A 27194-nucleotide genomic window follows, 5' to 3' on the forward strand; every position below is an offset into this window, starting at 1 on the left:
GATCTACGGTAGGCGCCATCACGCTATGAGGAACTGCTCAAGAAATATCAACAACGACATAGCGCCAGGGTGCCACGTGTCTTGGTGGGACCATATTTTCATGTAGCCAACACAATAAAGGGTTGGGGTCACTCATAACCGCCAGATCAGTTCAGATCGATGGATGACGCTATGTCGCTATGGTGAAGTTGTGCAATCTTTACCATAGCGACATGATGCCCATCCGCCACGTGGATCAGGAGGGCCAGATCTCACCAAAGTATGCCAGGTGTCATTCATGGTGCATTGTTGAGGTGGTGCCAGATATGATGGGCCCGAGGTAAAGCAGCATAGTAACATGACGAGTCTTCACGATCGTCAGATCAGGGCAGATCAACAGAAGGCATTGTCTCGCTATGGTAAAGTTGTGCGATCCTTACCATAGCGACATAGCGTCTTGGTAACACATGTCTCGCTGGCTCGGCCAAGGTTGGCAGTTAGCGATTGATGGTTAGTGGCATCATTATAGTTAATAATAATAGTTTGAAGGGTGGCCCGGTTAGTCCAATAAAAGGAGGTCAACCACAAAGGACTTCCTAGGTGGCAGAATGAAAAGAAGCATTTGGCTCGTGTGGCCTAGTTGGCTTGTGAAACTAGGTTGACTCTCTGACCCTCGCCGATTCATGAACCAAGAAATTAAGGTAATTGATTTTGTTGTGCGATCTGATCTTCATGATCAATCCTGACCTACCAGAAATGAATGAAAAATATAAGGAGACACTCCACCGTCTTAGTCGATCGATCTACCCATTCAGAACATCGATGGTGCCATTTTTTGTCATCTCAGGACACCTGTTGCAACAAAGATAAGATTTTCTCCAGATCCCCATGATTGTCCTCCGCGGGACTTAATGACAGGTAGCTGCAGGATCACTTCAGTAGCAAAAAGATCTCAGTTATGCCTGAACTATAAAGGAAAATTTTGTAGTTATGAGAGGGGACTTTTCTCTCTGATTTTCCTCTTCTTTTGCTCCACAATTCTAGTGTGAACTCCCTTGTACCTCTGAATTGTCTAATTCTCTATTTATCTCCTTCGGCCATTGGTACTAAGTGCAAGAATTCTTTGTCTGTGCCATTGTTTTGTGGAAATTTGTAAATCACATGACTGTATCTCTGTTGGCCTGTGAATGATATATAAGTGAACTTCTTCCATGTGTCATTCATCTTGGTTCTCTGATCTGTATGTGGTTATTTGATGAAAGCAAATCTGGATGTGTATATCCTTAGTTTCATTCTGGTTCAGTAGCGTATGTATGGGCAGAGAATTAGTCTGAACACTCTATTTTGGTGCATCACCTCCTTAGATTAGACTAGGTAGATTTTCTTTCATTCTCTTCTTCTCCCTTTTCCTCTCCAAGAGTAGATAGGTGTGCCCTGATAGTAAGAGGAAGCTGGCCTTCTCTGGAGACTCAACCTCGCAGTTCAAGTCCCATAGCTTGGAGGTTGTTTCCATGTTTCACTAGGTTGTCCTCGCGCATAGGCCTTGGACAAGGGTGCAAACCTAAGTGACAACAGTTTTCTTGTAGCTTAACCTTCACATTTTTTTCTTTGCCTTAACTTCACTAACATATCCATCTTTTTATTCAACTCTATACTCTCTTTTATCCCCACAACTTGACCTTTCTTATATATCATATGCTAGGAAAAGTCCACTTGTAAACCTTTCAAAATATCAATAAACATCCATTTAGTTAGTTTTTATTAAGGAAATAATTAATAAAAGTAATCTATTATTAGTCACCTAAGACTGGACTGAACACTCAGTTAATACTGAACTTCCTTTGATGAGCAACCAATCTTGCTTAATACTAACTTTTGGTTTGCTGACTAAACAAGCTCAGTGAACACTAATTTCTTTGTAGACTAACCAAACTTGGCTAACACTAATTTCTTCTTGGCTAGCACTAGAATCTTCTTTGGTGCTTGACTGAGCTCAACTTGCACTAACTCCTCTTAGTTAGAGTATGACATTTATGTAACATCAATGACAATATACAATTGAATTTTTTTTTTCAAAAACCTTCCTCTTTGGTCAACTTTCTTCAACTTGAGCTAATAAACAAGATTTTTCATTAAGATCTAGATAAAACAAATTTTACCTTTAGCCTAATTTCCAATTCCAACTAGTTTTCCCTTTCCATTTGATAGTTTGGTTTTCCCATTCATGAATTCAACTTTGTATCCAATATTATTTAGCTGATCTACACTAAGTAGATTATGTCTTAATCCTTCAACCCAATAGGCATTCTCACATTTGATTTCATTAGTTAATTCAATGATTCCTTTTCCTTTTACATAACATGGTTCATTGTTCCCAAATCTAACACTTTCACCATCATAGTGTTCCAAATGTTCAATTTTTTTAATCACTAATCATGTGATGAGATTAACCATCCATGTATCATTTTTGCTAACATGAGAGATAAGTGCCATCTTTTCATTTTCCTCATCATTAGATTCATCTTTGAAAACAATATAAACTAGTTCATCTTCATCATTATCACTATCAGAATATTTTTCAATGTAACATGATTTCTTACCTTTGCCTTTGAAGTCCTTGTAGCTTTTCAATTCTCTCTTGCCTTTGAATTTGTTAAACTTATTTTCTTCTTATCTTTCTTATTTCGACATTTAGCTGTAATGTGGCCAACTTGCTCACGTGAGAAACAAATAAATGGAATATTTTTCCTAAATTTTCCTTTTCACTTTGCTACCCTTTTTGCTAGGAGAACCTCAAATATAACTTTAAGGTTCTCATTTGAATCCTCTTCGTTTTCACTGTCAACTTGTTTTCCTTTTGAGTTACCTCTTTTTCTACTGAGGGTTAGTCTAGCTTTGATTGTAGATTCAAGATTACTAGAAGTAGGAGTATAATTATCAAAATGTTCTGAATCAAAAGCAACCAATCTTCCCAAAAGAGTATCTAGGGTTAGATCATGTGCAGGATTGCATCTCATCTCTTGAATAGCTGAAACTCTAATTGCATAAATAGGAAGAAGAGTTCTTAGTACATTGTTGACTACTATTTTATCATCAATTGTTCCATCTAAGGCTCTGATTACACTAGCACTTTCTTTGAACCTTTCACTATATTGGGTGATGTTCTCACCTTCTTCCATTTTTGGTGGATCAAATTTTCCTCTTAAGATTTTTTCCTTAACTATTTGCACATTTTGGTCACCTCCAAAGACTTTCTTCAATTTTTTGCACATGTCAATTATAGTAGGACAATCCTTGACTTCATCAAATTCAGAATATTTCAAATAGGATGCAATATCAATCATCATAATGTTGTGGTCCTTTTCTTCTTTGATTTGCACCATAGACATAGGCTTGGGTGGTGCCACATATTTTTTCTCTAGAGAGAATACACCATCATTACTAATGCTTTCTATATGAAGCTTCATTAACTTTGGCCATGGTAAAAAGTTTTCTCTATTAAGTTTAGGAATTTCCCTTGTATAAGACATCCTAATCTTTAGCTTAGGTACTTTAAAACCCTTCCCTTGCAAGAAGCAATGCTTTGATACCAGTTGTTGGAAATGTAAGAGGATTATCTGAGAGTGGAGGAGTAAATTGGTTACCACATAAACAAATCCAAGTCCCTTAGATGTCAATACAAACTTTTATATCTTAAACCAAATAGTTGTACTTCTTAGTTAGAACTAAATATTAATCATAACTTGGTCAACAAAGCAATATTAAGATATTAATATGTATTAACCTTTAGTAACTTAGTTGTAGAAATATAGAGCATTAAGCACATAACATGAATACATGAGACACCAAGATTTAATGTGAAAACCCAATTTGGAGAAAACCATCAATGCAACTAGGTATAATCTTTCACCTCTCTAAAGTGAGCCTTGTTAGGAGCCAACCCTATTAAAGGTTACAAAGAACATGATTAAGTGTGACCCTTTTAGAGGATTTGAATTACTTTATTTGGAGTAGCCTTGTTTGAGGTCTCTAGACACTTCAATATAGAAACTCTACCTTGTTAGAGGATTTACAAAATGGTTGTTAAGATATTTCTTTATTGCTGCAATGGTTAGAAAGAAACAATAGTTTGACTTGATTGATGAAGTGGATGACTTTGCAAATTTAGATCACTATTTAGGTTTAATCTTTAGATCCTTCCTGATTAGATGTTTCCTTTCAGCTTAACCTTCACACTTTCTATATTGCCTTGAATTTGCTCACATATCCATCTTTTTATTCAACTTTATACTCTCTTTTATCCCACAAATTGACCTTTCTTATATATCATAAGCTGGGAGAAGTTGGCTTGTAAACTCTTTCAAAACATCAATAAACATCCATTCAATTGGCTTGTATAAACCAAATAATTTAAAACAAAAGTAATATGTTGTCAGTCGAGTAACATTAGAATGAACATTAAGTTCATGCTGAACTTCCTTTGATGACCAAACCAAATCAGTTAACACTAACTTCTACTTTGTTGATTGAACAAGCTCAGTTAATACTAATTTCTTTGCAGACTGACCAAACTTGGTTAGCATAGATTTCTAATTAATTGACATTGGAATCTTCTTTGGTGCCCAAGTGAGCTTGGCTTACACTAACTATGCTTAGTTGGAGTGTGATATTTGTGTAACATCAATGAAAATATACAATTGAATAATTGTTTTCAACAAGAAATATCTATTAAAACCAAAAATTTCTATTTAGAATCATTAAAACATGCACACATGTTTAGTAGATCTCTATCTATCATGTCCTAGGGTAATATGTGATACATTCATATGCATAATTAGATACTTGCTTTAAGTTATCCTATAGTACCACTTTAATTCTATGCATGCATGAATAAGAGATCATGACATGAAGTTTAGAAATTCATGATGGATTGATGTTTGATTTTGAGCTTGCACATGTGTTCCTAATTTGGGAGCAATAATGTTATTTAGTTCTTTCATGGATACATGTATGAACTAGATAACATCATCAAGAAAGTTGTGATCTAGAATGATGTTTGATTTTATATATACCCCACCACCACACAAAGCCATTCTCTTAGGGTCCTTTTCAACTTCATGATAGATTTCTGTTTAATTTTAGGATTTTCCTTAATACATCCTAAATTAGGACCAACCTATAAACATGTAATATGTCCTAGACACCAACACCTGACAAAAATAATTTATTCAATATAGATTGATGTTCAATTTTAAATTATTCCTATTAGTGCCCCCTTATATATGTACACATGTATGAAATATCTAGATGATCTAGTTTAGAAAATTATGATGAATTAAGGTTTGATTTTAGGTTCTGCCATCATGTAGATTGATGTTTGATTTTAGTATTTCCCCTTAAGTCATTCTTTATTGACCCCTTTCATGTTTATGTTCATTTAATTTTAGTATTTATATGGACATATGTTCATTTCATGTACATGTATATTGGACTTATATGTACACATGTCCATTTAATGTATAAATGATATGTATATGTTCATTTCATGTTTATCTTGTTTATACATGTGTGTAGTCATTTCATGTTTAGGACTTACTTGTGTATGTCTATTTTATGATTAGAACCTATATGTGTATGATATATCTACACATCTAGGCCGAGATCCTAATACCAAGCCTAACAGTAATCATAGTTCTAACCTATGTCTTGGCTCTAATGATTAATTATAAACATTTCCATAACTATTCCTATAACTTGTGCATTGAAGGTAGAAGATAAGTTGGGAAGAAGGAAAAGTAAACAAAAAGTTGATAAGGATAAGCAAGTAATCTTTGATAAGAAATATGTGTTCAAAGGTACTTGTTATAAATGTGGTAAGAATGGATATCAAGATTTTGAATATCCTGATATGAAGATTAACAAATAAAACTTGGTAATACATGAAGAGAAGAAAGTAGAAACTTCTTATGTGGATTTGGCTTCACCTAAAGTTGGAGAATCTCTTTTGATGAGAAGAATTGTGTAGGCTAAGAAAGTTTTGGAACTAGTGCAAAGAAGGAACTTATTAATAACTACTTGGAAGTCTCAAGGTAAATGTTGTAAAGTTATTATGGATGAAGGTAGTACTAATAATCTTATTCATGAAGAAACTAAAACATCCTACTCCATATTGAATTAATTGGTTTTAATCTAATCATTGGGTGTAAGTTAGAGAATCATTCTTTGTTAATTTTATTATTAGACCTTTTAAGGATGAATTTTTATGTGATGTTCTAGACATTTGTGCTTGTCATGTTTTACTTTGAAAACCTTGGCAATTTGATAGAGGAGCTATTTATGATTGTAGAAAAAATTATGTGATGTAGGAGCATCGAGCTTGGATTTTGTGAGCACTATGTTTTGTATGGTTAGGGTTGTGTTCAAGGAATGTCTATGGACCTTTTTCTATGTGTGCATAGTGATTGGATGGATGGTTTTGGAGTTTGAGCTCTTTTGGTGGCTGCTAGTAATGTGTTCCTTATTTCCTGGGTGGACTTTGGAGATTATTTCCATGAGCTTTGATCTATGGGAGGTGGTTTGTGCACAATGAGGATAATTGGATAGCATATGGATCAATGGCTAAGGCTTATTAATGTTATTTTACCTTATGAGCTAGTTATGCATTGAAAACTTAGTGGTTTTCCTAAGTTTTATATAATCTCCCAGGCTAACTTGTGGCTTGAGTGTTTATTTAATGTGAGTGTTTATTTAATGTAACTTGATAGGATAACTTGTGCTTTAGTTTAGTATTAGTAGAGGGTCTTGGGATGTATAGAGTCATTATTGATGATAGAGTTGAGCAAGGTTAGTTGAGAAGAACCAACTTTAGAAAAGCTAGTTAGTTGAGTGTGGGCTTAGGAAATAAGATGATTACTTGGTGACGTGTGAGATCAGGTTAGATATTTCTTGGGGTATTAGATTGTTACATTGTTGTAGATCTAGATTAGCTATGAGTTATTTGGGTCTTGTGAGATCTTGCAGAACTATTACTATAATTTCTTTGTATTTGGCCATAATCGAGAAGGCCTTATAGCCTAGCACATTCCATGTAATCAATTATCTAATGAATAAAGAGTTGAATTATTAATTAAATATTGTATTATATGGTATATTTACATTGTGTGGTTACTTTTTGGGGGCTAGATAATCACCTATGTAGACTCACTTGGCTCATGTTGTATCAAGTAGTAGGTTTTGATCTTAGGGTGATGTTCATGTTGAGAATCGATTATTTTGAGAGTCCTAGTTGGTGATTTTGGTGTGGGGTGGTAGGTTGCACTCTAACCTACACTTGCAAGGGATTTTTTGATAAACCATTTGATAGTTGGATGTGACAAGATGGTTTTGAAGATGGAAGGAAGACCTCATGATCTAGCTTGGGTTGGATTTATTAAGAAAATAACATGGATTTAAGTCAATGTTATATGGGTTGACATTTGTGTATCAAAAAGATTTTTTTTTTGGATAGTTAAGATGATTGTGCAAACAAGAAGATAGATCATGGAAGTACGTTATGTTCGAAATATTCAAGATATGACAAGTTATTTAGAGGGTAGGGGTGAATCAGTAACTTTAAAATTCTTCCTTTAAAATTTACCACAAATCAATCTATGCTATTGCATGCATTAATACTGAAAGATAAAACATTCATCACACAAAAGAACACAATATTTTGGTGACCCAAAAACCTTCCAAATAGAAAGTAAAACTATGGTGGGGATGATACCCACAAAACTTCACTACTACAACATAAAGTTGGCCTATTAAGGCTTACATTGACCACTTCTGGTGATCTACCTTGTTAGGAGCACAAAGGACTACTAGGTCCACCTTGTTAGGGGATTTACAAACATATAATGAAGTATGTGCTCAGATAAAAGATTTATACAAAGACTGTTAAGTCTAACTTGTTAAAGAATTTAGAAACTGATTCACCTAGTAAGATGAAGTAGTGGATCTACTTACAACTAATTGCTGATAAGATCCATTATGCATTGATCGCCTTATGTGATGGATATAATTTTTTTGCGTCTGTATTGACCTTGATGTATTCCTTGAACTACTGTTGATAATCCTTCACATGTACTACTCAAAAATACTTCATATTACTTCTTAATTACTTAATACAAATGATATCTTACAAAACATCTTACATATATACCTTTCAAATTTATGAAACTGCAAGGTTGGCCAAAACACAAGTGAACAACTCATTACAAAGTTGGCCTGATAGTAAATAACTCGGGTTCACTGAACTGACTTGGTGACCTTTTGATACTTGACATCCACTGCATTACATGGCATCATCATGCACTCAGAAGAAATGAAAGCTTGGTTCATACTAATCACTTGGAGTAGTTCTGAACTCGGTGACCACTAGTGACTTGGTAGATGTAGTGTCACTTGATAGATAATGCATGCTGAGTTTACCTTGCTTCACTGGGTAAACACTACACATCCATCACTCGGTAGAAATTGACTTTATGTCATGCAAAATAATAAGTTGGTAGATACTGTGAAGCTTGGTAACTATTATTTGTTCGGTGAACACTATAAGCTTGGTAAACATAGTTGAATTGCACATTCACTAGGTAGCTTTAGGAATGCTCGGTGTGAATTGCTTAACTGCTAAGCTTACAAGGTAACCACTGAATTCTCGATATAAATTGTAAACTGAGTGATGAGCTTAGTAAGCATTCATAATCAAATAAGTGTTGTCACTAATGACAAATGCAACATAATGCCAACAATCTCCCCCTTTAGCATTAGTGACAAAGACACTTATGAGCCAAAACTTATGTTCACTAACATTTTGATTTTGATTTTTCAAAATTGATCTTTGTAAAGGTGTTGTATATACTATATATCTTACATATCTCCCCCATACATATGGCATAATATATACCTAGGTTTTATCTGTACATATATCAATTTATTTTCTTCCTTATTTCTCCACAAGTCTCTTTACTCCCCCTATTCTCTTCCCTTGTTCATCTCATACTTCCACTTTTTGACAATAATGCCAAAGAGTATATACAATAAATTCAAATAGAGACACTAAAATGTGAGAGAAACTCAGAGTGTACCTTGAGAATAAGAGCCAATTTCTTATCCCAATTATCTTGCAAAATTTTGTAGGTGGAGAGTGCCACTTGAACTTCTACAAAAAGTTCAATCATATGATTTTCTATTGAAAAATTGTTGTCTTGGACCAATGTTTTTGAATAAGAAATACGTTTATGCATTTGGTCCATAACTGGAAGGATCATATTCTAGATGTTAATTAGTGTAGACCTGATCCTGGCTTCCTCTCTAAGTAGCTTTGCCTACATTTCTGACAAAAAATTCACCTTCATGTGATGTGATGACGTTGAACTCAGGTCAAGTTGTAACTTTTGAGCACTAGCCTTCATGTCCATATCAATCTTATTTAATTTTTCCTTAATATCCTTGGTATACTTGATAACATCACAAAGCTTGCCAAAAAGTAATGTTACATTTGTAAAGGATTGTTCAAGGTTGCTCAAAATTGTGGATAATTCTACCTACTTTATTGCAATGTGCTGAGCAATGTGCTCAAGCACCTTATTGTCAAATTTCTTCTCTGCCTTTTCAATGAGCTTCTCTTGGCCAGAAGTGTCCTCATTGAACTTATTTATAACCTCTTCTAATTGTAACAAAATGTGTTGAGATGGATCAACATCAACACCTATAGCTTTAGTAATTATGTTTTTGGCATTCTCAATTATTGTGAATTCTCTATCCCTCTCTTCTCTTAGCTACTTTTTCCTTACATTTTTCTCTAAAAGCTAACTGACCAATCTCATTTTGTTGGCTGAGGCAGTGTCCAAATCTATCTTGGGGATACTAATTTCTTTATCCAAGTCTATATCTTTATCAATTGCCTTACCAGTAAGAAATTTTTTTAGAGGAGTCTTTGGTTTTACTTTAGTGCTTACTTCATTGGATTTAGAAATATAAACAATAGTTGATGTAGTTGGACTAGCAGAAAAGACTTGAATTGGTCCAACTAGAGGAAAACTGAGAGAAGTACCAACTATATCCAAAATTGATGTGCCTCCCAAAATTGATGTACCAATAGGTAATGTACAAGATGGAATATTTACAATTGAAGAACTAACTGGAACAAAAATTGGTGTAGTTAGAGCTGTGGTAGACAAAATTGTAGAATGAATTGGAAGACTTATTATACATGGTGCAGAAGAAATTGATACAAACGTGGAACTGATAGCTATGCACATTGTTGTGATGGATTGCTCGAGTGTTGATGAAGAGGGCTGCAGCTCAGTAGATGGAGTAACTGATACTTCCATTGAAGATACTTGGAGTTGTGAGGTGGCAGGAGCAGATGATATTTCTGATGTAGATGCAATCAATCCTGTTGAAGCTGACTCCAATCTTGATGATGTTGTTGGCTTAGGTGGAGAGTGAGGAAGGGAAGCAATGACTTCTGCTACAATCTTCATTGGATCATCTTCTTCATCCACTTCCTCTTTAGCTTCTTCCTTTTTCTCTTCAACATCAACCCTTAGTTCCTGATAGTCTTCAACATCAATAGTAGCACATGGAGTGCTATCATCTTCTTCATCATCACTATCACCATCATCATCCTTGATCTCAACTAGATCATCACTAGACATACATAGATGATATATATTCTTCCACATGTTTGTTGCATCTCTTACAACATGCTCAATGTCTTTAATTAAAATCAAACATGTGTGGAATCTAATCATCATTTTACCTTCATTATTCCTCATGGCTACCTTTATTTCTACCTCAGTAAGATTTGGAAATAGTTTCCTCAAGGATTGTTCATAGATGTCCTTGGCTATCTGTGTGACTAACTCCCACCTTGGCTGTAATCTTACTAACAATTCTTTTGAGATCAAGGAGCAATCTGGTCTAGGGAATACTTCCACTTTCCCATTTTGGAGAGTACTAGCTCCTAAATTTGCATCTTCTTGGCATTAGTTCTAGTTTCAAACTTTAAAGCCTTGAATTTTGTGATGCCAGCTCCCTCTTCCATCTGTTTTTGCCTTTCTTGGAAGTTAAGTTGGGGCTTGCTAAACATTAATTCACCTTTATCTTTGCCTTTGCCTCTCCTAGTGAAAACAACTATGGAGGCCTTTGGAAGTTTAGTAATGATAAACCTCCCTTTCTTCTTAGCTAGCTTTACCTCATTTTTTGATTCTTGCTCTTCATCATCTTCTTCTTGATCCTCTTCTTCATCCTCTCCTTTTCCCTCGGTAAGAATTAAGGGACCAGTGGCAGTTTTCATCTTAGCAATCTTCCTCTTTCCTTTACTAATTGCTTGAGGTAGCTTGATTTCCAATTCAATTCTGGCTTTTGCCTCATCATATGTGCCAAAGACTAGTTGCTTGCAATTACAAGCTCATTTACTAGTGCTTCAATGATGTCCTTGGTTTCATCAATATTGACCTCATAAGGGAGAGGTTTCACCATGCAACTCGAGGCCTGACTACCTGAATGTATACTCTATCACTGTCTACCATGAAACATACATCATCTATATAATCCTCAACAAGTTTAGGAGGAATCCTGAACCTATTGTTCATTCTTTCTTTGAAGTCTTCAAAATAATTTTCCATTATACTGTCAAATTTTACACCCATTTTTGCAATAAACTCATTTATCTGATACAAAATGGGAACATCCTTTCTCCATATGATAGAACCTATGGATGGAAATATTTTTTGCACATAAAAGAAAAGACACGTCAACAAAGAACCAAATTTTTAGGGATTGTTCTTTGATGACCTGATGCTATTCATATTCTTGTTTAGTTGCTTCAATAGTAGCTCTGACAGGTCAAATTCCATGTTTTTCTTCATGACTTTGAATGCTAAGTCCACTGTCTCACATGGTACACTGTTTAAACAACTGGAACTATAAATTTTGTGGGCAATTACATGAATTTCAAACTTGAACTCCACATCAGTAATAGTGCTAATTTTCAAACCTCTACCATCCCACTTGGCTAGGGTTTTCTTCTAGAGTTCATCTTGACCTAGGATTTTGGTGGTTTTTGCTTTGGTTAGAATGGGAAGGCCAGTAATCTTGTGAATCATCTTTTTGGTGATCAATATAGACTGCTCAGCCCATAACTGACCATTATGTACACGGCTAAGAATATACCTAATCCATTTTATCTGAAAGCTTCTTGGTAGGTGTAATATATGTGTCAACCCTTCTGTTTCCAAGTGCTTGTGCTCGGGTTTCAATGAGCCATCAACACACATTTCTTCTAAAGCACTATCCATTTCTAGGGTTCTTATCTCTAGAAATGAACACTTATAATGAGTGCAGATATTGTTAATCAAAAGTACCTTTGGTGGAATCTATGATTGTGCACCATTAGGGTTGAGTGCCTCCGCCATTGCTAGAACTATCTTGAATTTTGGTGCTTTCCACTCTACACCCTTGATCAACATCTCTGATCCCCTTTTCATCTTGCTGCTACTAGTGCTTCTGGATGCCATTGCTGCTCGGTAAGTGATGGAAATTTTTGAACAAATTCCTTAGCTACAAATTCGCTCAAAATTGATTGGAATCGCTTAAGTGCACTTGGAAATATCTTTGCTCTAAGAATACTAAAGATGCGGTGAAAAATGAAGTCAAATTCTACCCTTTTGATGAAAATTTGCCATTAATGCTAGATACCATATTGACGTAGTGCATGATAGACTATCATCCGCTAACCTAACTTGGAAAGAGTATCAACTTAGTAGAAAAACCAAATTCCTTTTACTCGTGACCTCGCTCGGTAAGGCCTTCAACCAACTTTTCTGGGTGGATTTTGATGCAACTTGGTGAAGGATAAGCTTTATATGATCCTTGTGTATCTAGAATATTGATTAGATCATTTTCATTCCTGATATTTGTTGGAACTGCTTATGATTTTCTTACTGAGTACAACTCAAACACATTCTTAGGAATCTAGTTTGAGAGGATGGAGTCACCCACTTCTTGAGTGACTTCACTTTCATGATTTGAGCTTGTATCCTCAGTAGATTTAGGAATCCATTGCTGCCTCATTTGTTTCCTTATGTTATCAGCCCTTGCTTTCTTTTCATCTTCAACTTTGCCTATATTCTTGCAGCTTTTAGCTATATGACTGAGTTTAGTGCATGTGTAACAACTTATAGTAGTATGCTTCTTTCTTAGGTGATGCCTTGCATAATTTATGCTAGTGTGTTCATATTCTCCACAATAATGACATCTGCACCAGGTATTGTAGTCCGATCCAAATATTGCCTTTACAAGTTGTTCAGCTAGATTGAATGATTTGGATCTACATTGAGATGCCTTGTGACCATGCTTTTTGCATTTGTGATATTTACCTTCAAACTTTGATTTCTCTTTGCATTCGTTAGCTTTGTGACCATGCTGATTGCAGTTGTAGCACTTTCCATTGAATTTTTCTTTTCCATTGCTCCAACATTTTTTTGATGTATGACCAATTTTCCCACAATGATTGCATGAGGGTTTTTTATTCCTTTTTGCACCTTGCTTGGAAGATTCACCTTGTTCTTAATTGTATCCAAGTCCTGCTTTACCTTTTTGCCTATGAAGATTCTGCTCATTTTGCTAATTCAATTGATTCATGTCTTCTTGTGATTTCAACATTCTCTCATTGATTTTTTTTTCAGCATTTAGGTCATTCTTCAATTTTTCAATGATTTGCTTTTCACATCTCAGCTCTCTCGTTATTCTTTTATTAATTTCCTTTTCATAATTTAGATCACTTCTTATTCTTTCATTTTGTGCTTTGAGAATCTTGATTTCTTCATTTGTTCCAGTGATTTGATCAATGAGGTCTTCATGCTAATTGGATTGATTTTTTTGTTCATTTTTTCTTGCCTCTAAGTCTTCATTTTCCTCATTCCTTTGCTCCAAAATTTCACATAACCTGATTGATTGAATTTCTTGTTAACTTTTGAGTTTCCTTACTTCTTCTTGCAGAGATCCATTCTTTGCTAGGAGTTCTTTGATTGCCTCATTAGCTTCATCTGAGCTACTTGATGGGAAAAAGTCTTCAGTCTTTTCTTCAACATACTGATGGTCATCCATTTGTCTTGCAAGTTTCTTTCTTCTTTTCAGGGATTGGGAAAGATGCCCCTTTTCTTCTTTGAGTTGAGCTATGGCCATCTCCAGATCTATCTTTTCATTTTCAATTGCCTTGTCAAGTCTGAATATCTCCTTTTTTCCTTAGATCTTTGCTCAAGCTATCAAACTTTTATCCTAAGAACCACAAAGCTCTGATACCAATTGTTGGAAATATACAAGAAATGACAAGCTATTAAGAGGGGAGGGGTGAATCAGTAACTTTAAAATTATTTCTTTTAAATTTACCACAAATCAATCTATGCTACTGCATGCATTAATACTGAAAGATAAAGCATTCATCACACAAAAGAACACAATATTTTGGTGACCCAGAAACCTTCCAAATAGAAGGTAAAACTGGGGTGGGGATGATACCCACAAAACTTCACTACTGCAATGTAAAGTTGGCCTATTAAGGCTTACATTGACCACTTCTAGTGATCTACCTTGTTAGGAGCACAAAGGACTGCTAGGTCCACCTTGTTAGAGGATTTATAAACATACAATGAAGTATGCACTCGGTTAAGAGATTTATACAAAGACTGTTAAGTCTACCTTGTTAAAAGATTTAGAAATTGATTCACCTGTTAAGATGAAGCAGTGGATCTACTTACAACTAATTGTTGATAAGATCCATTATGCAATGATCACCTTATGTGATGAATATAACTTTTCTGCCTCTGTATTGACCTTGCTGTATTCCTTATTCACATGTACTATTCAAAAATACTTCATATTACTTCTCAATTACTTAATATAAATGATATCTTACAATACACCTTACATATATACCTTTCAAATTTACAAAATTGCAAGGTCAGTGAAAACACAAGTGAACAACTCATTACAAAGTTGGCCCAATAGTAAATAACTCGAGTTCACTGAACTGACTTGGTGACCTTGTGATACTCGATGTCCACTACATTACATGGCATCTTCATGCACTCAGTAGAAGCAAAGGCTCGATCCATACTAATCACTTGAAGTAGTTATAAACTCGGTGACAACTGGTGAATCAATAGATGTAGTGTCACTTGGTAGATACTGCACACCGAGTTTACCTTGCTTCACTGGGTAAACACTATACATCCATCACTCAGTAGAAACTAACTTCATGTCATGCAAATTGATAACTCGATAGATACTATGAAGCTTGGTAACCACTATTTGTTTAGTGAATACTATAAGCTCGACAAACATTGTTAAACTACACACTCACTTAGCAACTTTAAGAATGCTCGGTGTGAACTGCTTAACCGTTAAGCTTACAATGTAACTACTGAATGCTTGGTATAAACTATAGACTGAGTGATGATCTTGGTAAGCATTCAGAATCAAATAAGTGTTGCCACTAATGAAAAATGCAACATAATGCCAACACATTATGATTATACTTAAAATGATGAGGCATGTGTTGGTTTTCATGAGTAGATAGATGGATTTATCATGAAAATTGTAGAGAATATTATATTGAGAAATGAGATCTTTGATTGTGAGATTTTCATTTGTGATAATGAGGATTTATATATGGATACATATTTTTATACAATTTTTGAGATGGATCTCAACTCATATGTTATTTCTCAAATTATTGAGGATGTATAAAATATTATCGACATTGTTGATTTGGATTTTCATATTGTTGCTAATGTGGATATAGTTTTGGATTTACATGGTTCTGATTTGGTTTTGGAGTTTTGTGATGTTGGTGACTTAGATTTCATGTTTGATGATGTTACTATTGCTGGTTATGATCAATTACATAAATTATTGGTGAAGTACTCTGTTGTTTATTTTTTCCTAGGAGCAAGCATGTTGATGGGTTAACTGTGGTATGAAAGATTTTGATGTTTGAATAGATGGAGCAGAGCTGGTAGATTTGCATATTTATTCTCTTATCCTTGATGGAATGGAAGCTTTTAAAGAAGATGAAGATGAGTGCAGATATTTCTTTAGGCATCAAAGTGTGGGACAAATTTTTTTATTTACCTTGTGAGTCTAATGCAGAACCACCAAGGTTATATTTTGTAAGCCCTATGTTTTGCATAGTTAGGGTTATGTTTGAGGAATATCTATGGACCTTATCCTATGTGCACATAATGATTGGGTAGACTGTGTTTGAGCTGGAACACTTTTGGTCACTACTGGTAATATGTTCCTTATTATCTTGGTGAGCTTTGGGGATTGTTTCTACAATTTTCAATTTGTGGAAGTTGGCTTGTGCGCTCTTTGATGAGGATCATTGGATGGTGTATGGGTCTATGGCTAAAACCACTTAATGTTATCTTACCTTATAAGTTAGTTATGCACTATAAATTTGGGGCTTGTATTAATTGTTATGCAATTTTCTAGGCCAAATTGTAGCTTGGGTGTTTATTATTGTGAGTTTTTATTTAAAATGTATCTTGCTAGGTCAACCTCTGGCTTGGTTTACTATAGACCTATAAATTATTTTGATGTCTAGAGTTATTATTGATGACATAGGTGAGAAAGGGTAGCCAAGAGGAGAAGAGTTATCAAAGCTAGTAGGTGAGTGTGTGCTTAGGAAACAAGAAGATTTATTCATATCTTGCAAACTCAAGTTTAGATCATCATTTTGATTTCTAGTAGATTGTTGTATTGTTGTAGACTTGGACTAGCTAGGAGTTATTTCTTGTGAGATATTGGAAAATTATTACTAGAATTGCTTTATATTTGGCCATAATCAAGAACGCCTTACATCTTGACACATTGGATGTAATCAACTATTTGATGAATAAAAAGTTGAATTACCTATCAAATTTTGTATTTTGTGGTTTATTTCCATTCTGTGGTTCCTTGATAGGGGTTAGGTCATCTCCTTTGAAGAATCACCCTACCTCACACTACATCCTTATGTTATAGTTAAGATGAGTGGAAATAATTTTTTTTTATTCCTTTGAATGATTAAGAAGGATTGAAAGAAAATAACCTTAGTGTTTTCAAGAATTTCAATTTGAGAATAATAGAACCTATGGTTAAGGTTATTACTAGAGGATAGTCTAACTTGATAAAATGATCTAAATGTGTCATTAAGAACATATGCAAAGGAAATAAATATTCTAATTAGATGAAGGCATGCAACATGTATGATTCATTTGATCCTAGAAGTAGTAGCAATGTCAGATATGAGATATCTGATGAAATAGTTGGTTGGAGCAATAAATTTCAACAAACTTCTATATTGATTGATGAAGAGGGTTTATGGGTTAAGAATGAGCATGGGATATATGTTTTGAATTCTTTCAGACATTCACAAGTCCTTACAGAATATTTTTTGTTAGAATGGGTTTCTGATGCAAGATAATACTTGGGCTATTGGCAATATTGTATCCCTATAAATATATTTGTGTATTTTGTGTTTCTAGTTATCTATCTGACAGTTTGATTAAGAAAATACATGTTTGTGCTTTCTAAATTCTGTGAGTTTGGCTCCTTATTGTGGACATATCATGGATCATTATCCTAAGTGCATAGAATATAATATTGCATTTGGTGAAATTTATTGTTCATCTTCTTGGGTGTTGATTTCCTATATTGTTCTTCATATGATGCTTGGTATTTATTTAGGCAAGGTTCTATATTTAAGAGATAGCTTGTGTGTTCTTGGATCTAGAGAGGCAAATAATGTGTGGACTTATATCTAAGGTCACTAAATATTTTACAATGTATAATGTATTTGATCATTAATTCATTAAGGATTATTCCTATATTATATAACATGTTTCCTTTATTGGAGATTGTGAACTCAAAGCGAAATTGTGTATCATGATGGCTATATGTGTAATGTCAATGAGTGTTGTGAGTTTTAAATAGTCAAGTTTCATTAGTAGGTGAGGTGGAGAAAGAGGATAGCTCAAGAGTTGTGCATTTGGTCTATAACTTGGAATGTATTGGTAGTAATTGGGAAGGCCTTACAACCCAACATGTATATGATTTATTTTTTGTAATTCAAGATCTTGTGTTAATAAAGAGAGTTTGTTTCAATTGTATCTTGTTATCTTTCTATTGTGTTTTTATTTGTTGGGGGCTTGGTCATCTTGTTTTGGGGCACACCAAACATGTACTACACTAGGAAGTCACATGTGTTGAGTGGATCATAGTTAAATAATGTTACTAAAAAGACATTTTATTATTATTTTGTTTCTAGTAAGACAATGTGACATTATCAACCATTCATAAAACCTACCAAATAAATGCAATCGATGTTCAATAGTAAGTATGGTGTTAGGATTTGATATGAGGCTATATTCTAGAGATTTTCTAGATAACTATGTTTCCTTCAACTTTTTGGGATTAAATAAAACTTAAGCCATTCATCTATGATCATCAAAAAATCATAATTAGTTCATTTAAAATGGTGAAATAGTTCATATTAGGTATATATCGATGCATTTTCCGTTATCAATACCAATGTGTGGAGTCTGCAAAGAAGTTGGCAACAAATAAAGGCATTTTTATCTTGATTTGATGTTGCACTAATTAGATCTTTGATCATTTGATAGTGGTCCAATATGACAAGTCACAATGCTTGAAAAGTGGAAGTATAAGTAGAATTTTAATTTTAAAGGGATTGAAAAATATCACCAATAAATTTTTTAATTTTTTAATAGCCAATGAAATATTACACAATAAAAGACCAATTTTCAATTAGTAGAAAAAATTTCTAATACAACTAAGTAATTTCTCCATTCTCATAAAACTTTTCACTTATAGACTTCATATTTTTTCCATAAAAGAATTTTTTTTTCCTATTATAATATTTATTTTCTGTAACAATAATGCCATATAGGTTGTGATTTTCTAATGATTTTCTAAAATTGTACATTTATATTTTAAATTTAAAAAACTAACAATCACTATTAAAATTTACTCCCTAAAATATTGTTAGGTCTATTAGAGATCTTGTGCTTATTAATGTTTATGTAGAATCATCAATCATATGTAAAGTTAATATTTTACATTTCTTATTTATGGTCTCAATAAGTTTTCAAAGTAATTACTAAAAATTGTGACAAACCCAAAAAAGCATTTTTCAAGATTGGAAGAAAATTAAATTAATAAGTTGATCTTTTTGTGAAAATTAATAAAATAAATATAGTTAGTTATTTCTATTTTGGAATTTGAGGATAGATGGATAAAATTATTTATTTGTATTTTCAAATTTGAGCATTGTCTTTTGATTAAATAATTTAAAGATTTATTTAATTAACACATATAAAAATAATTAAATTTATTCAATTATCTAGAGGAAAATAATAATTGAAATTATTAAATCATTAAAATAAATTTTAAAAAGTGGAGCTTAATTTTATGAAAAATTAAATAGTGTAAAACCTAATAAATTTTATTGAAGAAAAATTAGATTAATTAAATTTTTTTTGATTAATTAGAGGAAATATAGAATTAATTAAATAGTAGAATAAAAACATTAATTAATTGCATAAAAAATAATTAATATGACATTCAATTAATTTAAATAATTACATAATAAAATTACTTAATTAATTAGAGAAACAAGTAATGAAAAATATTGTTTACATGAAAGGGTAGCTTTCAATGTCTATAAATATTAGAGCCTCAATTTTTTAAAATTTATTACAATGTTCATGCCATGTTAAAAGACAAATCTTTGAGTTGACATGTAAATAAAAATTTATATGAACTCAATTGATATATAATTAATTGATAGTCTACATGTAGACTAGTATGCAATCTTAGCTTTTTAATAGTTAAGCATGTTTTAAAATAACTCCAAAACTTTTTACAAATGAAACTCTTAACAATACACAAAATTAAAATATCTTTCTTGCCAAATTCATTCAATTGTAAATATTTTATGAAAATTTTAAAAATCACCTTGAATTTGCAACAAAGATTGTCTGGCCATGGTCATGATATCATTTGTTTACTTGGTAACCCGTATTGGCAAATCTACTTACGATTTAGTGTGGAGATATAATTTTCTTCATAAAATGCTTGTATCTTCAATGTATTTCATCGACAATGAGGTGTGAAAAATAGTAAGAACAATAAATCCTGTACAGTTTATTATTTGACATAAAATTATTATGAAGTTGGATACCTTCTCAAGAGTTCTATTCTTGCTCTTATTAGCACTGTCCTTTTGAGAATTAGTAGTGGCAAGAGCTAATAAAGAATCACAATGACATTATCTTAGAGGATGACACATTTAGTACTATGAAAAATGTCATGCGAAACTCTTGGGAACAAACACATATTTCAAGATTGTCATGCCTCCAATTTTCTCTGGCACATCTAGTACTATGCAAAATGCCATGTAAAATTCTTGGCAATAAACATGTATTTGAAGTGTCATGTCTCCAAGCAGCCTTATTTTCTCTAAAAATAATTGACACAAATAATAAAAAGACTACAAGGAAAAAGAAAAGATCTAATAAAAAAAACAGTTAAAATTAAAAATTTTATTGTAATATCAAATATTACTTCAACCATTGTGTAAGTAGGAATTATTTGCTGTTTGTTCAGTTCGCAAAATAAGAACTAATGCTTTAAAGTAATCTGAATGCTATAATTTCATGCCTTACAATAGAAACTAAAAATATTATATTATTTGCATGTATGAAAAACTGACTATATACATCCATTGTAATTGAAGTATTGATCTGCTTTCCAAGGTCCGGTAAAAGAATAGAAAGAAAGAAAAAGAGAAAAGAGGAAAAAAGAGAAGAAGAGCTCGAACAAAATTTAAAAACTAAATATACATACACGCGCTTATCATAGCGTTGATTGCATTATTAGAATTAAAGAAGAAATGCCAGGCAGGGCATTGCTCTACGAATCACATCTACTCTATTGCAATGCTCATGCACTAGAGTGAAACTGTTAAAATAATGAAAGGACATATAAAGGAAACGATGAAGGTCAACAGCCCTAGAGATGAGATAGGCGAACCTGAAATAGAGTTGAACTGTTGATCGAATTTCGGTTAAGATAACTCGGCACAACTAACAGGAGCAGAAGAGATCCTCTCAATATCATTGTCGTAGAGAATATGCATATTCTGCTGCTGAAAATTTCCAAGTATGGAAGGAACTTTCGCTGCGGATTCTGGGGTCATTTACAAAATCATCAGACACAACAAACCACTGTTTGAATCCACGATCGCAAAATTGTATTTCCCTTCCACAACGTAATCCGCACCCCCGTCCAAGTGAAATGTCATGTCGGGAAGATCAGTATCCGTTGCTCCGGAAAGAGCCCAATAGCAGAGACTATATTCATGGCCACCAAACCCGTGGGCCACCTCCCATCCGAGTGCCGAGTCCAAAGCCCGGGCAACTCCATCGAAGCCATCGGGTAATAAATAAGTGAGCGTGCTGCCCGAGTCGACGATGAACCCTCCATTTCCATCCCTCCCAATATCCAACGTTCCCGCTGGAATGTCCGCCACGGTTGTCCCCACGCTGATTCCTTTCACAGAGACGTAATAGAATGTGTCCAGCTCAGGACGGGCAGAGTTCTTCACCATTTGCGTAGACTTGACATTGGATCCTTTTAACTCGGCTGCGCTGCGGAAGAAAAGAGGGCTTGTTTCGGATGTCGATGTAGAGGCATAAGAGGTGAGACAGTAGGGAATTTCGACCCAACCGAGGAACCAAGCTGAGAAATGAAGGAGAGGCTTCCTCGTCCGAGTCCGACGAGACCATCCAATTCAGAATATCCGTCTCCTTGCGTGTCATGGCTGCAACCAAAGGCGACCCCTTCGATTGATTGTGGGTTTCCGCAGCTATCCCACAGTATAAATGTCTCGTTTGACAAGACGCCCTGGGTTTTGGAGCCGTCTCCGTAGGTGTAGGAGTTCTCGCAATCTTGCGTGCAGGTTTTGGTGGGGAGGGAAGAGCAGAGGAAACAGGGGCAGGAGATCTTGTTGTAGGTGCTTGATTTGGCCGGATCGAAGATTGGGTATGGCTGAGAGAAGCAGCTCGGGCAGGGTTTACACTGCGTCCAGATGAGATCGCTTCTAGTGTCAACGATGCCAATCATTTTGCGTGGCGGGGTTCCGATGCCCATTGTCATCATGAACTCTCCTACGGTGTCCCCAATCTTCACAGGCGCGCTCAAGTGGGGGGCGTGAGACAAATCTCCTATTATGACTGCAGTTTCTAATCTTTTGAGCCTGGCGTTACTTCTGTTCACAACATGAGTCATGTTTGTACTGCTCCACACGCGCTGCATATCGACATGCAAGGCTTTTACTTTCACTTGAGCGTTCAGCACCATTAGCATCCCCAGCAGGATTGTCGTGACACCATTGATGCGTACCATCGTAGAGAAATATACAGCTGTGGCAGAAAGGCTTTCGTTGCTTTATCCTTTTAATGGAAGAGGATCAGAGGCTTCGTGACAAGAAATTTGGGCATTTGCCAACGTTGGGAACAAGAACGAGGAAGGCGTTTCCAAGGCAACAACTGTCATAAGAGAAGCCGACGAGGAGAAGGGGGCTCCATCAAAACAAATATTCCAACAGGGCATCTCTACAGCAGTTTCGACGCAGCAACACCCGGTGTCAAGTTTTGGACTGAGAAATTAATGAAATTTATCAAGCAAATGATGAATGTTCTTGTCCAAGTTGAAAATTGTAATGTATAATATAACAAGTTTTTAATAAATTAATAATAAAGAAACTTTTAAAAGGTTTTGATACGTATATATTATACAAATCAAGAAAATTCGTATCAAACAAAAATTCTACCTCGCAAACTACATTTCGATGGATTATCCATAAACATATTATTTGCAGGCCTATGGTATATTCAAGTCTATGAACTTACAAGGCTTTAGATAATTTCTGTGATATAATAATGTTTCAAAATAAAATAATATATTTATCCAGAACATAAGTAATTGATACAAGATACTACAATGCATAAAATGACCACTTAAAAAATGACACACCTAGGACAAATTATGTACAAGGAAGTTATTGAAAATGGCACTTGTTGATAAACAAGATTATCCCTAATCCAAATGAATTATGCTCAAATTTTTACTTAAGCACTCAAAAGTGCCTTTGCTCAACGACTTGATGAAAATATCAGCTAGATGATTCTTAGACCTACAAAAATCCTTTTTATTTCATCATTCTCAACTAGATTACTATCGAAATGATAAGTAATTTCAATGTGCTAGCTTCTTCCATAAAAAAAAGCTTCTTCCATGAAAAAATTAAGATTTCTCATAAATACTATTGATGAAATATGGTCACAATAAATTATGGATGCATCTTCTTTTCCTCCTTTCAAACATGGAAAGGTTCTTTTTAGTGAGTTAGCTTGACTACTTTTACATTTGATGGTATGTGTACAAGTCATTTCAACTACTGTGGAAAAGACTCCTCCATAATTTGCTTTCTACTAGAAAAGTACATATAAGGTAGATGATCATGTTCTAATAGTTATAGTTAGACCAAGAACAAAGTGTAAATAGTTTTCAGAGTCCAAAAATAAAAATAAATGGTTTGAACATCAAGTCATGCCACAACTTAAACTATAGCTTTTAACAACCTTTTGTTATCTCTTTCTAAGCCCTTGCTCAAACTATATTCCAAATCATAGGACTTGAAATGAATCATGTCAAATTTAAGCTTAGTGTGGATACATCACTACTTAAGTATATGAAACTATTTTTACTTTAATTCTAATAAGAGATTGTAAGACGTTGAAGAGAGAAATAGAGAGATGATACTTTGTCATGGTGGCTTCACTTAGTGAACCTAAATCATAGAACATCTAGTTGTGACATACCCAAGAATCAACCTATTTCCAAAAAAAAATTCAAAAAATTATTTTTGACCCCATCCAATAGCCACCGAGTACTCCTCATACACATTTTCCTTCATAAATTCTCACTGCCACCACAAGATAACCCCTCCTTATTATTTAGGCAATATACTACCCCCATTATTTACCCCCTTAAAACCCCCCAATATGAATGCATATGGCATTGAATTGCCTATCAAATGAAGACCCTATGTACTTTGTATGTAAATCAAAATTATTGTTCATTTAACTCACCCCCCATTGTACTCCAACAAGCTTGTCTTTGCTAGCATATTCTATATAATATGTGTACATGTATAAGATATACATAGAAATATATGGTACTATGGTCTAAATGGAAGATTAGATTTCATATATCTGGCTATATGTATGAATATTGACTTCCTTGTTTTTATTTTTGTTGATCTCACCTATTTAGGATCTAGCTACAACAATTTGAAATATATATCTATATTATATTTATATGGCATTGTGCAATATTCTATTAATACATATAATTTCATAGTAAATATTCAAATTCAAATAGATTTTGAACATATTATCAATAAATTATGTTATTAATTTTCTAATTATCATTCTATTTTTTACTATGTAGACACATGTCTTCAATCTATTTTTTTCTCTTGAGACAAACATGTTAATACTTTTCTTTGTTTCTCTATGACAATACTTCATACTTATTTTTTCTTTCATAAGGCATCTGATACATGTGGTATCAATTAGTGTTAATAGCACCAATTTATAGTTTTGGACTTTGTATTAAAAGGACATTTTAAAGCAAGTTAACTAATGGATATTCTTATAGATAAACTAAGACAAAAGTTTAAACCTTTTAAATAGAGTTTTCTTGAGAATTTTCTTATTATGAGGCACATCCACTCATCTTGCTCTACCTGCCTACAAATAGCATGAACCAAATATTCTATTGTACATTGCAATATAGCTAAGCAAATAAATGGTAAACAAGGAAAATTTTAACTATAGTTACAAATATTGCACATGATTATAGTTTATTAGGAATATTTTCCTATAAAATAGGAGCTCTTACTTCATATCCCTCTCAATTTGAGCTGATGAAAATTAGGTAGAATTGAGAATAACTGCACCACCTTAGAACAAATTTGTGCCACATGTCAAGAATTGATCTTTTCTCTCTTTTTTACTCACCAAAAAACAATTAATCCCACCCTAAATCATGACACCAAAATTTAAAAAATTTAGTTGATCTTGTTGGAGTGGGGTTGTCGTTGCATCAAAAGACCGATCTATCAATGCCCAATATACCCACTTATCTTATAGTACACAAAAGTGGTTAAACTTTTGTCAAAAATCCCAATTGGAGCACTGAACAAATTTCCAAAAATCTCCCCCTTGGCATTAGTTAATGGTCTAAGGAATTCAATCTTATGACCAAGCTCTTATACCACTTGTTAGAGTGGGGTTGTTATTACAACCACTCAACTTATAGTACACAAGTTAAGATCTTTTCATAAATCCCAAGGGGAGCACTGAATAAATTTACAAATCTACCAAGATTGCTCACCTTTGAATATCCTTCAAAAATCTCAATAGTCACCTCTTCTATTTTTTAGTAAGCCCCGCAGTATGGGACCAGAGGCTTTGTGCACTATATTTTTTCTACAATTTATTAATTTTTATTATTGAAATTAGACTGAATTATTTTAATTATTTTTAAAAACTATATAATTATAGTGATTACTACAATCGATGAATAGTCTATGTTACTTGTTTCTCCAACATATTTTGTATTGTTTGTGCAAACATGACAATATATAATATATTGGTTCAAATAATTTATTTATTTTGTGTATGTTCAACTATAGAGGCAATTATGACTTCCTCAATAGTTCCCATCATAGGCAGGATACTAATGGTTTCCTTTAGTTCAAAGTTTTTTCAATGGACCAATGGAATTTAAGATTTTTCTCATTGTTTGTATAAACTAAAGTTTAGTTATGAAAACTTGTTCTTGAAAATCATTAAAATAATTGAGATAATATTGTTTATATGCACCCATATTAGCTATGATAATAAAAGCCAATGGAAAAAATTAGATTTCAAAAATAAAATAAAATAAAAATAAAATGATAGATGTATTAAGTTATTTAATATTGAATCAACATTAAAATTAACATATTGGACATGTTATTATTTTTTATTTACTATAATTCTACCATGTACAGTGCATTTTTATAAAATACATGGGCTTCAATAATTGATATAAAAACTTCTTATTTTGCTAGATTTCTCCAACCCATCCATTTATTGATAATTGAAAAATTCAGTCCTGCTATGTCTATTATTCATTTGCATTTGTCAATTTTGCATCTAAATCCTATGGCCATCAATATTGTTTCATATTTTTACACTCACTTTGGACATTGAAAAAAGTCATCTCTCTCATTTTGTAGTTTGGAAAAAGCCTTGATGCATCTGTTTCATTTGCATCCATAGATTTTAATCCTAATTCTTGATTTTACTAGTGATAAAACTTTGAATACTTTTTCTGCAGACCTAAAGTTAACATTCAATACTCAACTACTTTTAGCATTCATACTCTTTATTGTTCCTGTAAAAGATCAACATAGACAACTCACTTTATTATTACTTCAGTAAGGCTTCTAAACTTAAAAATATGGAAAATTTTGGTAAGGCCCCATTGTGAACTTGAAAACACAAACAGATGAAAATAAAAATTTCATGGGCTATTTTGAAAGAAAATACACATATAATCTCTACTTACAATAATTCCTAACTTTGTAGACATGTTAGTGTAGAATAAAATAACTATTTTGGGTCTTTGACATTTCATTGGAAATTTTTAAAGTTTCTCTACACGATAACCTTATGTACCCATATTTCTTTGACAAATCCATATTTCATGGCCTTCAAAGCATTTCCCACAGTTGAAAATCCAACCCTTACGACATATATTTCTCAACTCTCATAAAAATAATTCTTTGACCTAACATGGTTATTTAGTTTTTTTGTGTGTATAAAATTGTGCTCTATTATGAATAACATACCTAAGTTCTATTGGTTTTTGGTCCTTTAGCTTTCCAGATGTTTTCTTTTCTAATTGTTTGGGGAATATTACCTTCTTTCTTTCTCTTTTTATTACTTAATAATACATGGCCTAAAAATAATAGAAGATCAATAAAC

At 33.5% G+C, this 27194-nt stretch overlaps 3 protein-coding genes across 3 annotated transcripts in view; all 3 read right to left on the bottom strand.

Moving 5' to 3' along the window:
• Nucleotides 1-817: 817 nt before the first annotated feature.
• Nucleotides 818-21700, bottom strand: LOC149533096 (aspartic proteinase nepenthesin-1-like). The gene is made up of 3 exons (XM_089805800.1): nucleotides 21316-21700; nucleotides 21182-21270; nucleotides 818-901 (listed from the first exon to the last, which is right to left on the bottom strand). The coding sequence occupies exons 1-3, from the start codon at nucleotides 21698-21700 to the stop codon at nucleotides 818-820; spliced, it is 558 nt and encodes a 185-aa protein (XP_089661926.1).
• A 26-nt stretch (nucleotides 21701-21726) lies between these two features.
• LOC149533097 (aspartic proteinase nepenthesin-2-like) lies at nucleotides 21727-22497 on the bottom strand. Its single transcript, XM_089805801.1, has one exon. It carries the CDS (start codon nucleotides 22495-22497, stop codon nucleotides 21727-21729), a length of 771 nt encoding a protein of 256 aa, XP_089661927.1.
• A 42-nt stretch (nucleotides 22498-22539) lies between these two features.
• Nucleotides 22540-27194, bottom strand: part of LOC149533098 (aspartic proteinase nepenthesin-2-like) — a 48317-nt gene continuing 43662 nt past the window's right edge. The window contains exon 3 of the mRNA XM_089805802.1: nucleotides 22540-22750. Within this exon, the coding sequence (XP_089661928.1) occupies nucleotides 22540-22750 (211 nt within the window). The remainder of the gene's footprint in view (nucleotides 22751-27194) is intronic.

The sequence above is a fragment of the Cupressus sempervirens genome, chromosome 10 (assembly GCF_028749045.1).
Source record: "Cupressus sempervirens isolate cs-2001-9-10 chromosome 10, ASM2874904v1, whole genome shotgun sequence".
Classification (NCBI taxonomy): Eukaryota; Viridiplantae; Streptophyta; class Pinopsida; order Cupressales; family Cupressaceae; genus Cupressus; species Cupressus sempervirens.